The sequence below is a fragment of the Lathamus discolor genome, chromosome W (assembly GCF_037157495.1).
Source record: "Lathamus discolor isolate bLatDis1 chromosome W, bLatDis1.hap1, whole genome shotgun sequence".
In the NCBI taxonomy this organism is placed as follows: domain Eukaryota; kingdom Metazoa; phylum Chordata; class Aves; order Psittaciformes; family Psittacidae; genus Lathamus; species Lathamus discolor.
In genome coordinates, this window is record NC_088908.1 from 3,228,968 (window position 1) to 3,243,710 (window position 14,743).

General features: G+C 40.2%; 1 protein-coding gene across 7 annotated transcripts in view; it reads right to left on the reverse strand.

The window, feature by feature from the left end:
* LOC136004421 (ras GTPase-activating protein 1) overlaps positions 1–14,743 on the reverse strand; it is a 144,374-nt gene that overhangs the window by 74,431 nt on the left and 55,200 nt on the right. For all 7 annotated transcript variants that reach the window (XM_065660904.1, XM_065660903.1, XM_065660906.1 and 4 more), the window contains 4 exons: positions 9,772–9,889; positions 8,790–8,821; positions 6,943–6,995; positions 6,092–6,242 (listed from right to left, as the gene is read on the reverse strand). In XM_065660904.1, coding sequence (XP_065516976.1) covers positions 6,092–6,242; positions 6,943–6,995; positions 8,790–8,821; positions 9,772–9,889 — 354 coding nt within the window. The remainder of the gene's footprint in view (positions 1–6,091; positions 6,243–6,942; positions 6,996–8,789; positions 8,822–9,771; positions 9,890–14,743) is intronic.

Sequence of the window (14,743 nt, forward strand, 5' to 3'; positions counted from 1 at the left end):
GTGACAGGAAAAAAGAGTTTATAACTCATTTCAGCATCTGACAGCAACAAAATTTTACTTACAAAAAATACATCAAGGAAAATATAAATAAGCATGAATTTTAAAACTGAATGGTTAAACTTGGTTCGATGTAGAGAAATAAAGATGAATCTCAAAACTACATTACAGTTACTTCAGTAATTGTAAAACATTTAGCATAGGGATCTGGCTGCCCAGATCCTAGCTATGCGAAAAATTTTAAAAGTATCTCATCATTATGAGCGGTATTATTCTTTTAATACTTAATGGGTGAATTAAAAGTTATTTCGACTACTGACATTCCAAATAGTGAAGAATCCAGAAAGCAGAATACTATTCTATACATCATTAGACTATTTAAAAAAAGAATTAACATGTTAAGCCCCTATTGCTCAGCCTATCATAAAACCATAGAATAGTTAGTGCTGGAAAGGACCTTAAGATCATCTAGTTCCAACCCCCTGCCATTGGCAGGGACACCACACACTAAACCATGTCACCTAAGACTCTGTCCAACCGGGCCTTGAACACCACCGAGGATGGAGCATTCACAACATCCCTGGGCAACCTGTTCCAGTGTCTTACCACCCTAACAATAAAGAACTTCTTCCTTATATCCAATCTAAACTTCCCCTGTTTAAGTTCGAACCTGTTACCCCTTGTCCTATCACTACAGGCCCTAATGAAGAGTCCATCCCCAGCACCCTTCTAGGCCCCCTTCAGACACTGGAAGGCTGCTATGAGGTCTCCATGAAGCCTTCTCTTCTCCAGGCTGAACAGCCCCAACTTTCTCAGCCTATCTTCATATGGGATGTGTTCCAGCCCCCCTACCATCCTCATGGCCCTCCTCTGGACTTGTTCCAGCGGCTCCATGCCCTTCTTATGTTGAGGACACCAGAACTGTATACAATACTCCAAGTGGGGTCTCACAAGAGCAGAGTAGAGGGATAAGAATACCTCCTTCGACCTGTTGGTCATGCTTCTTTTGATGCATCCCAGGATATGGTTGGCTTTCTGGGCTGCGAGCGCACACTGCTGGTTCATGTTCAGTTTCTCATAGACCAACACCCCCAAGTTCTCCGCAGGCCTCCTGACATTCTTGTCTGACTTCTCTTTCTTGGGATGCATTGCGCCTGAGCTTGCAGGAGGGGAACCTTGAATATTAACCAGCTTTCTAGGTCCACTCTCCTGAAGTTCAAAGTAGTGAGACTGCTGTGCGCCCTCCTTGCCGCCCTAAGGATCTCAAACTCGCCTGTTTTGTGGTTACTATAGCCAAGGCTGCCCTGAAGCTTAACATTCTCCACTGGCCCCTCCTTTTTTGGGAGAACAAGGTCTAGCATAGCCCTGCTCCTAGTTGGTTCCTGTATTGCTTGATGAAGGAGGTTATCATCAACATATTCCAGGAACCACCTGGATTGCCTGTGCTCTGCTGTGTGGACCCTCCATCGGATATCAGGGTGGTTGAAGTCCCCAATGAGGACAAGGGCTTGTGAATGCAAGGCTGCACCTATCTGTCTACAGAGGGTGGGGTTCTGCTACAGGCCATATGATCAGGGGGACTCTGTGGATGAAGCTCTCTATAGACAGATAGGAGCAGCCTCACACTTGCAGGCCCTTGTCCTCATGGGGGACTTTAACCACCTGGATATATGTTCGAGAGATGGTATGGCCCGGCACAAGCAATCCAGGAGGTTCCTCGATTGCGTGGAAGACAACTTCCTCACGCAAGTGATAAAAGAGCCAACAAGGAGAGGTGCCATGATTGACCTCATGCTCACCAACAGGGAGGAGAAGGTGAGGAATATGACCCTCCAAGGCAGCTTTGGCTGCAGTGATCATGAGATGGTGGACTTAGAGATGCTTAGGGCAGTGACAAGGGCACACAGCAAGCTTGCTGTCCTGGACTTCAAGAGATCAGACTTTGGCCTCTTCAGGAACCTGCTCAGTAAGGTTCCATGGGATAAAGCCCTAGAGGTAAGGAGGGACCAAGACTGCTGGCTGATATTCAATGATCAGCTCCTTCAAGCTCAGGAGTGTTGCATCCCAACACGAAGCAAATGGGGCAGGAAGGTCAGGAAGCCTACAGGAAGGGTTTCTATAGGTATGTCACAAATAAAAGACAGACTAGGGATAATGTGGACCCTCTCCAGAAGCAATCGGGAGAGCTGGCTACCCCGGATTTGGAGAAGGCTGAGGTTCTCAATTACTTCCTTGACGCCGGTTTCACTGGCAAGTGCTCTGACCACACCGCCCAAGTCTTGGAAGGTAGATGCAGGGACTGTGAGAATGAAGACCTTAGGCCCACTGTAGGAGAGGATCTGGTTCAAGACCATCTTCAAAATCTGAACGTGCACAAGTCCGTGGGACCTGATGAAATCCATCCACGGGTCCTGAAGGAGCTGGCAAATGAAGTTGCTAAGCCACTGGCCATCGCATTTGAAAAATCATGGCAGTCAGGTGAAGTTCCCGACGACTGGAAAAAGGGAAATATAACAACCATTTTCAAGAAGGGGAAAATGGAAGACCCAGAGAACTACAGACCAGTCAGTCTCACATCTGTGCCTGGCAAAATCTTGGAGCAGGTTCTCCTGGAAAGCATGTTAAGGTACATGAAAAAAGATGAGGTGCTTGGTGACAGCCAACATGGCTTCAGTAAGGGGAAAAACTTCCTGACCAATTTGGTGGCCTTTTATGATGGGGCTACAGAACTGATGGATTATGGCGAAGCAGTTGATGTCATCTACCTGGACTTGTGCAAAGCATTCAATGCTGTCCTGCATGACATCCTTGTTTAAACTGGAAAGATATAAATTTGATGGATGGACCACCTGGTGGCTCAATTTCCTAATGGAAACGAGTAATGAGTGGTGTCCCTCAGGATTTGGCAGTGGGACCAATCTTGTTCAACATATTTTCCGGTAACGTGGACAGTGTGATTGCTTGTGATCTCAGCAAGTTTGCCGAAGATACTAAGCTGTGCAGTTTGGTTGATACGCTGGAGTGAAGGGATGCAATCCAGAGGGACCTTGACACACTTGAGAGGTGGGCCAATGAAGTTCAAAAATGCAAAGTGCAAGGTCCTACACCTGGGTCAGGGCAATCCCAGGCACAGCTACAGATTGCATGGAGAAGTGGTTCAGAGTAGTCCTGCAGAGGAGGACTTGAGGGTGCTGCTTGATGAGAAACTTAACATTTGCTGGCAGTGTGCGCTGGTAGCCCAGAAAGCCAACTGTATATTGTGCTGTATCAAAGAAGTGTTTCCTTACTATTCTTCAGGCTCTTTTTTTTTTTTTTTTTAAGGAAAATCTTGGTCTATAATTTATGTGACTAACTTCAATCAATACACTGCAAACAAATAACAGATCAGCTTTATTTTATACATTATTTAATCCCACTTAAAATAACTAAAACAGAAAGAGAAGAATATTAGGAGAAACAACACTATTACCAAGGATGACTTTCTCTAAAGTTCCAGTCTACTACTAGTATTGCATTTAAAAAAGAAACCTTCAAATCACTTAAAGAAATAGCTTATTAAAAGAATCAATTAAAAAAGTGTAACAGATCCATTTAAAAAAGCAGCACTTCTTCAATCTCTAGTTTTTCACCTTGAAGACAAACTACATTTTTAGGTAAGTTAAAAAGAAGAAAAACAGGTGATCTCTCTGCCCAATGCCCAGGGTTCAGCAGTAGCAGTCATTTTTCTCCTTAGTAGCTGGTGCAGTGCTGTGGTTTTGACTTTCAGCCTGGGAACAACGCTGATAACACCAATGTTTTTAGTTGTTGCTAAGTAATGTTTACACTCACCAAGGACTTTCTGAGTCTCATGATCTGCCAGGGAGGAGGGGAAGTCAGGAGGAAGCAGAGACAGGACACCTGACCCAAACTAGCCAGAGGTATTCCATACCACAGCACATCCTGCCCAGGATGTAAATTGAGAGTTACCCAGAAGGGCAAGTTCACTGCTCGGTCGGGCTGAGTATTGGTGGGTAGTGAGTGGTTGTATTCTCTTCCCTTCTTATTTCCCTTATCTTTATTATCGGTGGTAGCAGTAGTGGTTTTGTGTTATAGCTTAGTTACTGGACTGTTCTTATCTCAACCCGTGGGAGTTACATTCTTTCGATTCTCCTCCCCATCCCTCCGGGAGCAGGGGGGGAAGGGGGGGGAGTGAGCAAGCGGCTGCGTGGTTCTGGGTTGCTGGCTGGGCTTAAACCACGACACTCAAGAAATACTCATAGATCATTTCTTTATCTTGCATTAATTCATACTTCCTATGTTTTTGTTTTGGATTCAATGCCATTTGATGCGTTTCAGCCACGTCTGATTGTTCCATAAAACAATTCACTTCAGTCTTCATATATTTGAAGACTTCCATCTTCCAGTGTCCATAACAAATAGACCAGTACAAGAATTAAAAAGCCCATAGAATATAATTCCTTTTTTCCTGTTTTTTATTTATTGCCTTCTGCAGTATATCTTATGGTAAATATTTTGAGGTAGTTACCACGTTCATTTTGCATAATTATCTTGTATTATATACTGTTTGAACTTCCAAGAAGTTTATCAACTTTCAGTAAATGCTAACTTGGACAGAATTTTTGCCTAAGAGTATATTAGCAATTCCCTGAAACGTTCAACTAAAACTAGATGTCTTTCAAAGCCAAGAAGCTCTCTTTCATTGAGCAGTATCTTGGGAAACAAATACCAAAATATTAAAAAAAACCCAAACCTCTAAAAGCATATTATCCTAACTTAGTGATGCTTAATCTTTTAATTTTGTTTTCCATGCAATGCCAAGGAAAGACTCTTCTCTAGGTAAATGTATTTTATATATACACACAAATAAATACCATGGAAGGAAATTAATTTCCTGAAATAATAACTTATTGCAGTAAGCTTCTGGAGTGATACTATCTAATGTTGCAAAGCCATTTGAGACTAATAAGACTTCTGCTAATTTGCTAATTAGTTTGACATCACATAGGGTGTGGGCTTTTACCTTATCATCTTCCTAATAGCCATGTAACATGATAATGGGCAAAAGAGGATTTACCTTCATCAAAGGCTGACACTGCAACTAACTTGATTATCAGTAAGGATGTCTGGAGGCCAGACTGATTAATGTAGAAAGTACTCAAGCAGCCTGTGTGTGGGATATACATAAATTAATAAGGTTCCAATTGCTTAGTCTCAAACCATCTGTCATTTGAAATCATATGAAGTCCACTGAACTTCTTAGGAGACACCTTGACATTTTCACAGACACCAGCTGCTGGATCTCTACTCACCCAGAAGCCAAGCTAGAAGTGAGAGATGATGCCCTGGATTTAGGTGAACAAATCTGGAAAATTTCTGATTATGTGACAGGCAATGGCCTCAATTAAAAAAGAATGGTGAGTTTTCACTACTGAGAAGTCTTGATAATCTTATTCATAGAGCTGTCACTGATTCAAGGATGGAACTGTATTCATAGCTTCTCCCATGAAAGTGGAAACTTATATCTTATTATTTCTTTTTGTACATATTACCATATTTTTATACCTGTGGCAAAACAAACCCATCCCAAATTTCATCACTCTAAATGAAGTGACCTGCACTTCTGACCAAAGTATCATTCACATGTTTTAAGGAATTAATTTAATGATGCTTTTCAATAATGAAGGTAATTTTTCCCTTTCTTGTCAATACCCATTTCTATTATTTATACTTTAAAATCCCTACTGAATGTCTCCAATAAAATGAACATTTTAATATACACAAAACTCCCTATTATAAATAGTAGCTTCCAAGAGAATGAAAAATTCTCCTAATTACATATCATAACCCAATTTATAGGGTAAAGAAAATCATTTACAGAAGGAAAAAACTACTTCAAAAGAAACAAGTTACACTTAAGCTTTTGAAGGCTTTCAGAAGGTGCTTAGTTACAACTAACTACTGGGCAAGTTAGTTAAAACTCTTAGCATATTCTTAAGAAATACTGAAATCTTATGATCATATTAGTAAGTTATCAGTAATATGTTATACAAATTCTTTACAGAAGTATAAAATGCACACAACTATTAAAACTTACCTATTATAATATCTGCCTCCTATCATAAACTGATTGCTTGATGTTGGACATATTTTAAAACGCTGAATATTTTCACAGGTCCGAAAATAAAGTGAATAATCACCAGGTGTATTATCTGAAGGCCTCACAAGAAAACTGCACACCTGACCAACTGAAAAGATATCATAATACAGTGTTATTCACTGTTACTTCTGTGTCATTTATGAGCTCTTATCAAAGCTCTTTCTCTACAAATTAACAAGAATTGCACACTTAAAGGAAAGTCTGATTTAAGTTTCAACAGTGATCTCTGTTCTTCACCCAAATAGGATGAAGTAGTACTAAACTGCCAGTTAATGCAAAATCATTTGGCTGTAGCTGACAACCTATCCCCACTTCTGCCACCTCTTTACAAGAGCATATGGGGGTGTAAGTTTGACAATGTTTAAAAAAAAATCCAAAACACTTTTGTTCTCATATTTAAGGTCTGTTATTTAAAAGTATGAGTCATAAATCTTGATGTTTTCATTTTAAAAATGAGGAGCCTAAAAAGTTTATAATATATTCTCCTATAAGTACATAACAGTATTTTCTCCTCAGCTTTTTGATGAAGCCCAAGATATTTTTAATTTACATTACAAAAATAAAAAATATTTAACTATTTCAATTAGAATTATGAAACTAACTGTACTTGAGAACATAAAAAAAATACTCAGTGTTCAGCCATGAGGATTTTTTCCAATGTAGTAGCAACTACAGGTCTGATGTTCACATGTTTATACAGGAAAAACAGGGTTTGCTGCAGTCTGTTATAAACACGATTGCTTTGTGTCATTCCACTATCACTGTATTTCCATGTGAAATACAAGTACCTGTCATCAGCAAATTGTAAGCCTCTTGTTTGGAGATCTTCCCATGGAACCATCTTAAAGATAAAGAGGAAAAATTAGAAAGCAAGACTATCATTTCTCTTTTTTAGTTGTTGTGACATCTAAGGTTCTGACACTTATGAACTAATATCTGGCACCTATGAATTAATCTTTATTTAAAAAGTCTAGCACATATAGATTATATAAGCAACTTTTATGTTACTCAGTGATTCTGTTTTTCTACCAATAGAATGAAAAAATAATATCTACAGCTATATAAACTACCTCATTTCAATACAAGTGTCCAACACATAGTAGACGTTCAAATCCAAATGTGTTTAGAGATGAAAAGGCACTGTTTAAATGCTAGATAATTTGACAGGCATATTTGAAGTCAGTCTCAGATAGCAATTTATTTGAAGTGTGAAATACAAAGCCCAAAGAGATTAATAGAAACTAAATACTGTATGAAATAAATAAAATTAAATTTTGCTAGAAGCTAAGGAAATAAAACCTAGCTTTGTTAGACTACTGAATATGAATTGCTTTAATCTCACACCTTGCATCTTCCACAGAGTCCTGCATCAGAGCATCCTAAAATAATACAGCAATCTGTCCAGTATCAACCTGATACCTATGATTACAGGAAACAGCTTGACATTGTATGTTTACATGTGGCACATCACATGCTACATCTTAAGAGTTCATCCTGTCCTTTACAGGAAAACTAGAAACACGGCTTTTGATTGCAGACTGTGCACGCAGACATTTAAGTGTGTAAAATAAAGCCTCATCTATGCATCAAAAAAGAGCACTAGTTCTAATTTGCTTTCTATATTACCTTTACAGGACAGTCTCTGGCTATTTGAATATTCACAGAAATCCCTGACTCCCCTGGAATCCTCTGAGTAGCATGAGTAACTGGACTGAGTGTCAAAGCTGTAAGAATCTGCTATAAACTACTTCGTTTAAAAAAAAAAAAAAAAAATCCTGTATTTGAAGGCATCCCTACTACTGTTATGCTGCTATGCCAAAAAAACAAAAACAAAAAAAAAAACCAACCCAAAACCCCACAAACAAAGAAAAAAGGCAAAAAAACCCAAACAAACCCAACCCACAAACAAACAAAAAAAACCAAACCACCACACCAACACAAGAAATGCCTTCTCCAATCATCAGTCCTTTGGAAACTGCAAACTGGGCAATAAATACAGGAAGCAGCAGCTGAGATTATAGCAAGCAAATAGAGGACAGATGAAGTTATCCAGCTACTAGAAATTTTCTGTAACTTTCATTTGCTACTCAACTACTGAAAACAGTATAACAATCAATAGTTTTGTGCAATATCAATTCATTGTTCATTGTAGATAATATTAGGCTTTGGATTTTTTAATATTTAACAAGTTGGAATTCACTGCAAACAGATTCTTCTACAGTCTCCTGGTTTTTGCTTTAAGTGTTAGCACATAAGGCTAATATAGAGAAAGTGTTACTATTATGCTATAATTCCTCTAATGCATTTAGAGTTGACCAGACCTCTAAGGCAAATCGTATATGTATAAAAACCCCCACAAATCAGAAAACACCACATGCTCCATTGTACATATTCTAGGTAAAGTGATCACAGAGAGACTCATCCAAGATTTTATCACTGCAAAATCCATTAACATTAGGTATAACTAATGCAAGACTTCATGTCAATTACCTATGTATCTTCAACAGCTGGTATAGAAGAAAAGTCTTAAGATAAAAAACAAGTACACACGGTTTTGGTTCACCTTCCCAATCTCATTGCTAAAGTTTACAGTTATTTTATGATTTGCTTTTAATAACAAAACAAAAATCCTTACATTTTGCCTTCATGTGGATCTTCTTCTCTTACCTAATAGGAGAATTAACATATTAAGGATATGACAACAGTATGCTTGAGTTTAGAAAAGTTAACTTCATAGATTAAGACCTTCTGTAGAAATAAACAGCATTAATAAGTCCAAGACATTTTTTAACTAGATGGCTTATTGCACATTTCACATAAAGAGTTTTTCAACTTCATTCACTAAGTGGAAATTCAGCCATAACACTTTATTTCAAAAGATTGTTTCTGTCACTCTTTAAGTCCTTCTTTACATGTAGTAACTTAAACCTCAACTTTACTGAACTTCAACCGTTAATATAGAAATCAATAATATATATATCTATGCTGTAAAACAAACATCATCAAGACTCCAAAGCAATGGTGAACTTCTTTACAAAAAGAATGTGGGAGGATGGGGTGGGTGTTTCTGTCCATTAAACCATCTCTTTCCTGCAGTAATTCAATTACCTTTAGGTCACCTGGTTAGCTTCCTGACTTAGCATAAGCCCTTCTAGGTATAATTAAGTCATCAGTAGACTTTTTAACCCACACTTGGGCCTTAAAAAAAAATTAAAAAATCAAACCAACAGACATACCACGGTGCAAAATTTCAGTCTATGCATTTATGAATGATTCATAGCAAGAATACAATTGAATGACTAGCAAGTTCTTTATCAAAACTAGTGAGTTTAGGGAACTGCCTAATAAGTTCACAGTATCATTCATTGGCACATGAACTTGCTTGGATAATGTGAATAAGTACTTCATTTGGATACTGAATTAGACTTAGAGGTTTGTTAAGCTATTTAAAAAGTGACAGATTCAATTACTGCAGGAAGGTTTAGAAAAGTACATAAAGTCAGGCAGTTAAATGCCACTAGTTTGGGTTTATTTTAATGTCAACTTATACACACACAAAATAAATAAAACCAAAAAAATCTCAGTTCTACAACAGAACTGAATATAAAATTACTTACCACTTCTTCTATCAGATCTTCTACAATAAGACCTTGCTCATCTGTCCGTAGATTTGTAACCCACATCCAGCCATCTTCCAATTCATTATGGACAATAAACATATCTCCTTTAAGGAAACTGAAGAGTTTCAATAAGATTTATGTTAGAAGTACAATCACAATACAAAGTTTAATGAACACAATGAATTCTTGAGCATAATTTCAGCAAAACATTTGAGGAAATCTGAAGATGAAAGATACATTTATTGGTATCCCAAGCACACCACATGCATTTTTCACACAGTTTAAGTAGATATGATAGATGAACATTTATCTTTCTTCAATTTACATTTAGAATCTAATAGATACTTTAAAGTGTGCTATGGACACATAAAACAAAAAACACTACAATAACATTAAAAGATAGTAAAATTCTTCTGAGAAATCAAGAGGGATCAAATATTAAACACAAGTAAAAACAATCAGAGATTCTCTTAATAGCCTAAGAAAATGCTACTTTAATCAAAACCTATATTTGTATAATAAAGTCTGTGCATATCTACTATTTAGGTCTTTGCATATGCAGATAAGTGCTAAAAAGAAGATACAGAATAGTTCATTGAAAAGACATGCAGTTAACTACAATAAGAACATAAATACAAAGCATTAAAACGCCCAAGGTAGTTTCATTACTGGAAGGTTAGTAAAAGCTGTCCTTAAGCGTAATCCCAGACTCAGGTTTACTGGTTTTGGCCGGTATAGAGTTAAATTTCTTCATAGTAGCTCCTATGGTGCTATGTTTTCAAACTGGGCTAAAAATAGTGTTGAGAACACACTGATGTTTTATTTATTGCTGAACAGTGCTGACACAGCATCAAGGCCTTTTTTGGTCTTCACACTGCCCTGCCAGCAAGTAGTTCAGAGATGCACAAGAAGTTGGGAGGGGAAACAGCTGGGACAGCTGACCTCAACTGACCAAAGGGATATTTCAGACCATACAAAATTGTGCTCAGCAATAAACTGGGGGTGGAAGTTGCCAGGTGGTGACAGTGTTCAGAGAGTGGCTGGGCATCAGTTGGTTGATGGTGAGCAATTGCTTTCATTTGAATTATTTGTCTTTCTTGGGTTTTCTTTTCCTCTCTGTTGGTTGGTGCTTGGGTTTTTTCCCTTACAATTAAAAAAAAAAAAAACTTTCTAAATATTAAACTTTCTTTATCTCAAGCCAAGAGTTTCTTTCTCATTTTTACCTTTCCAATTCTTCCCCCATTCCACCGAGGGAATTCAATGGCAAAGTTTATTACTTATTAAATGGATGAAGCATACAAAGGAAAATCATGGTAAAATTGAGCAAAAGATCATAAAATCATAAAATAGTAAGGGTTGGAAAGGACCTTAAGATCATCTAGTTCCGACCCCCCTGCCATGGAATGGGACACTTCACACTAAACCATCTCACCCAAGGCTCTGTCCAACCTGACCTTGAACACTGCCAGGGATGGAGCATTCACAACTTCCTTGGGCAACCCATTCCAGTGCCTCACCACCCTCACAGTAAAGAACTTCTTCCTTATATCTAACCTAAACTTTCCCTGTTTAAGTTTGAACCTGTTACCCCTTGTCCTATCACTACAGCCCTTAATGAAGAGTCCTTCTCCAGCATCCTTCTAGGCCCCCTTCAGATACTGGAAGGCTGCTATGAGGTCTCCACGCAGCCTTCTCTTCTCCAGGCTGAACAGCCCCAAATTTCTCAGCCTGTCTTCATACAGGAGGTGCTCCAGCCCCCTTAGATCAAAGGTACAAAGGATGAGGACGTCCCTCCCATTGAGTCACAAGGTTCAGACTAGATCCCCTTGCTCTCTAAACTCCTGATGGAACCCAGGTGCAGCTGGATCTAGACTTAATCTCAGGCTACAACAATGGTATTCATCTAAAAGGCTACAAGTGTCATTTAGCATCAGCTTGCAGGTTTAAGGTGAATTGCAAGATTTCTAACACCACTTGATTATTAAAGCTAATATACACACACTTGCAATCATATAATCATAGAATGGTTTGGGTTGGAAAGAACCTTATGATCATCTAGTTCCAACCCCTGGCCAAGGGCAGGGACACCTCCCACTAGACCATGTCACCCAAGGCCCTGTCCAATCTCACTGCCAGGGATGGAGCATTTACCACTTCTTTGGGGAACCTGTTCCAGTGCCTCACAACCTTCACAGTAAAGAACTTCTTGCTTATATGTAACCTGAACTTCCTGTTTAAGTTTTAACCCATGGCCCCCTGTCCTATCACTACAGTCCCTGATGAAGAGTCCCTCTCTGGCATCCTCGTAGGCCCCCTTCTTCAGGATAAACAGACCCAATTTTCTCATGCTGTCTTTGTATGAGAAGTGCTCCAGGCCCCTTGTCATCCTCATGGCACTCCTTTGGATTTGCTCCAAAAGCTCCATGTCCTTCTTACATTGGGGACACCAGAACTGCACACAGTACCCCGAGTGGGGTCTCACGAGAGCAGAGTAGAGCAGCAGGATCACCTCCTTCGACCTGCTGGTCACACTTCTCTTGTTGCAGCCCAGTATACAGTTGGCTTTCTGGGCTGTGAGCGCACACTGCTGGCTCACGTTAAGTTTTTCATCAACCAGCACCCCCAAGTCTTTCTCTGCAGGGCTACTCTGAATAACTTCTCCGTCCAACCTGTATCTGTTCCTGGGATTGTCCTGACCCAGGTGTAGGATCTTGCACTTTGCATTGCTGAACTTCCTTGGCCCACCTCTCAAGCGTGTCAAGGTCCCTCTAGATGGCAACCCTTCCCTCCAGTGTGCCAACTGAGCCACACAGTTTAGTGTTGTCGGCAAACGTGCTGAGGGCACACTCAATACCACTATGTCACCAACAAAGATGTTGAACAGGATCAGTCCCAACACCAACCCCTGAGGGACACCACTCTTCACCAGCCTCCACATGGACACTGAGCAGTGTACAGCAACAATCTGCATGTGGCCATCCAGCCAATTCTTTATTCACCTGGTGGTCCATCCATTAAATTTATGTCTCTCCAGTTTAGACAAGGATGTCGTGCAGGGCAGTGTCAAATGCCTTGCATACAGGTATATGATGTCAACTGCTTTGCCCCTATCCATCAGTTCTGTAGCCCCATTATAGAAGGCACCAAATTAGGCAAGATTTCCCCTTAGTGAAGCCATGTTGGCTGTTACCAACCACCTCGTTGTTTTTCATGTCCCTTAGCATGCTCTCCAGGAGAATCTGCTCCATGATCCTGCCAGGCAAAGAGTTGATACTGGTCTGTAGTTTCCTGGGTCTTCCATTTTCCTCCTCTTGAAAATGGGGGTTTGTGAGAGACTGATCTGAAATCAGACTCCACTGTCCTTTGTCTCAAAGATTAGCATGAGATGGGACTGAGATGAGATGAGATGAGAAGCTGAGATGGGACTTCACTGTTCACTGACTGAGGGATGAGTGGGAAAGAGCTAAGACTCTTCCAACCATTGCCTGGAAGACTGGTGTGAGGTACTGGAATGGGACTCCACCATTGTCTCAGAGATGGGTGGGAGGAGTTGAGATAAGACTCTTCTGTCCATTGCCTGGGAGAAGGGAGTGAGAAGCTGAACTGGGACTCCCCTATCCATTGCCTGAGGGTTGAATGGAAAAGAGCTAAGGCTCTTCTGTCCATTACCTGGAGGACTGGTGTGAGGAATTGCTGTCCATTATCCCAGGAATTGCTGCAGACAGGCAGTTGAAAAGCTGGCTGCAAGACCATTGAAACTGGTCCAGCAGGAAGAGATGACATGAAGAACATAGGTACTCCCCCAAACTCATTATAAAAGGGGGAGTAAGACATCCCCAAAATGGGTACCTTCAAGGGGAAGACTCCAGAAGAACGCCTCCACGAGGACACCTACCTCCAACAGACTCTTGGGGGACACTCTGCTCTGGTACCAACTATGAACCCTGAAGAACTCCCACCGCCAACAATGACGATAACGGATCCCTGGGACACCTCTTGATCCACGGTGATGACTATCTCTCTCTTTCTCTGCACCCCGAATCCTTGCTTCATTTTCTAACTTTTTTCCAATCTGTCCTATCGCTATCCCCTTTATTACAATAATTTCCCTTTTTTATAATAACTGTCTTTTTGTAATTAGTAATAAACTTACTAATCGATTACGGTACTTAACCTCATTTGTGTCTTAATTTCACTCTTGGGATCACAAATTGAAACAGGGTCTGGCACTGGGGGTTTCTCCAATCGGACCCTGACAGGGTTATATTTCCCTTTTTCCAGTCATCGGGAACTTCACTTGACTGCCATGATTTTTTAAAATATAATGGACAGTGGCTTAGCAACTTCATCCACCAGCTCCCTCAGGACCCGTGGATGAATTTCATCACATCCCATGGACTTGTGCACATTCAAGTTCCTAAGATGATCTCAAACCTGATTCTCTCCAACAGCGGGCCTAAGGTCTTCATTCTCACAGTCCCTGAATCTGCCTTCGAAGACTTGAGTGGCGTGGTCAGAGCACTTGCCAGTGAAACCGGAGGCAAGGAAGTCATTGAGAACCTCAGTCTTCTCCAAATCCAGGGTAGCCAGGTCTCCCGATTGCTTCTGGAGAGGGCCCACATTATCCCTAGTCTGACTTTTGTTTGTGACATACCTATAGAAGCCCTTCCTATTACCCTTGACATCCCTAGCCAGACTCAGTTCTGTCTGGGCCTTATCTTTCCTGACTGCCCTGGGTTCAGCCATGCCATCCCTCCAACAGATATCAGGGTGGTTGAAGCCCTACACGTGGACAAGGGCTTGAAAGCGCAAGGTTCCTAAGTCATCAAGTGCCTAAACCAACACACACACAGAGACATATATACATGTACATACATTTGTATATAAATATTTATATAAAAAAGGATCCTGGTAAAAAATTCCCTCAGGTTCAGTGAAAATATTCACATCAGTTTTCTCAGCATTCCTC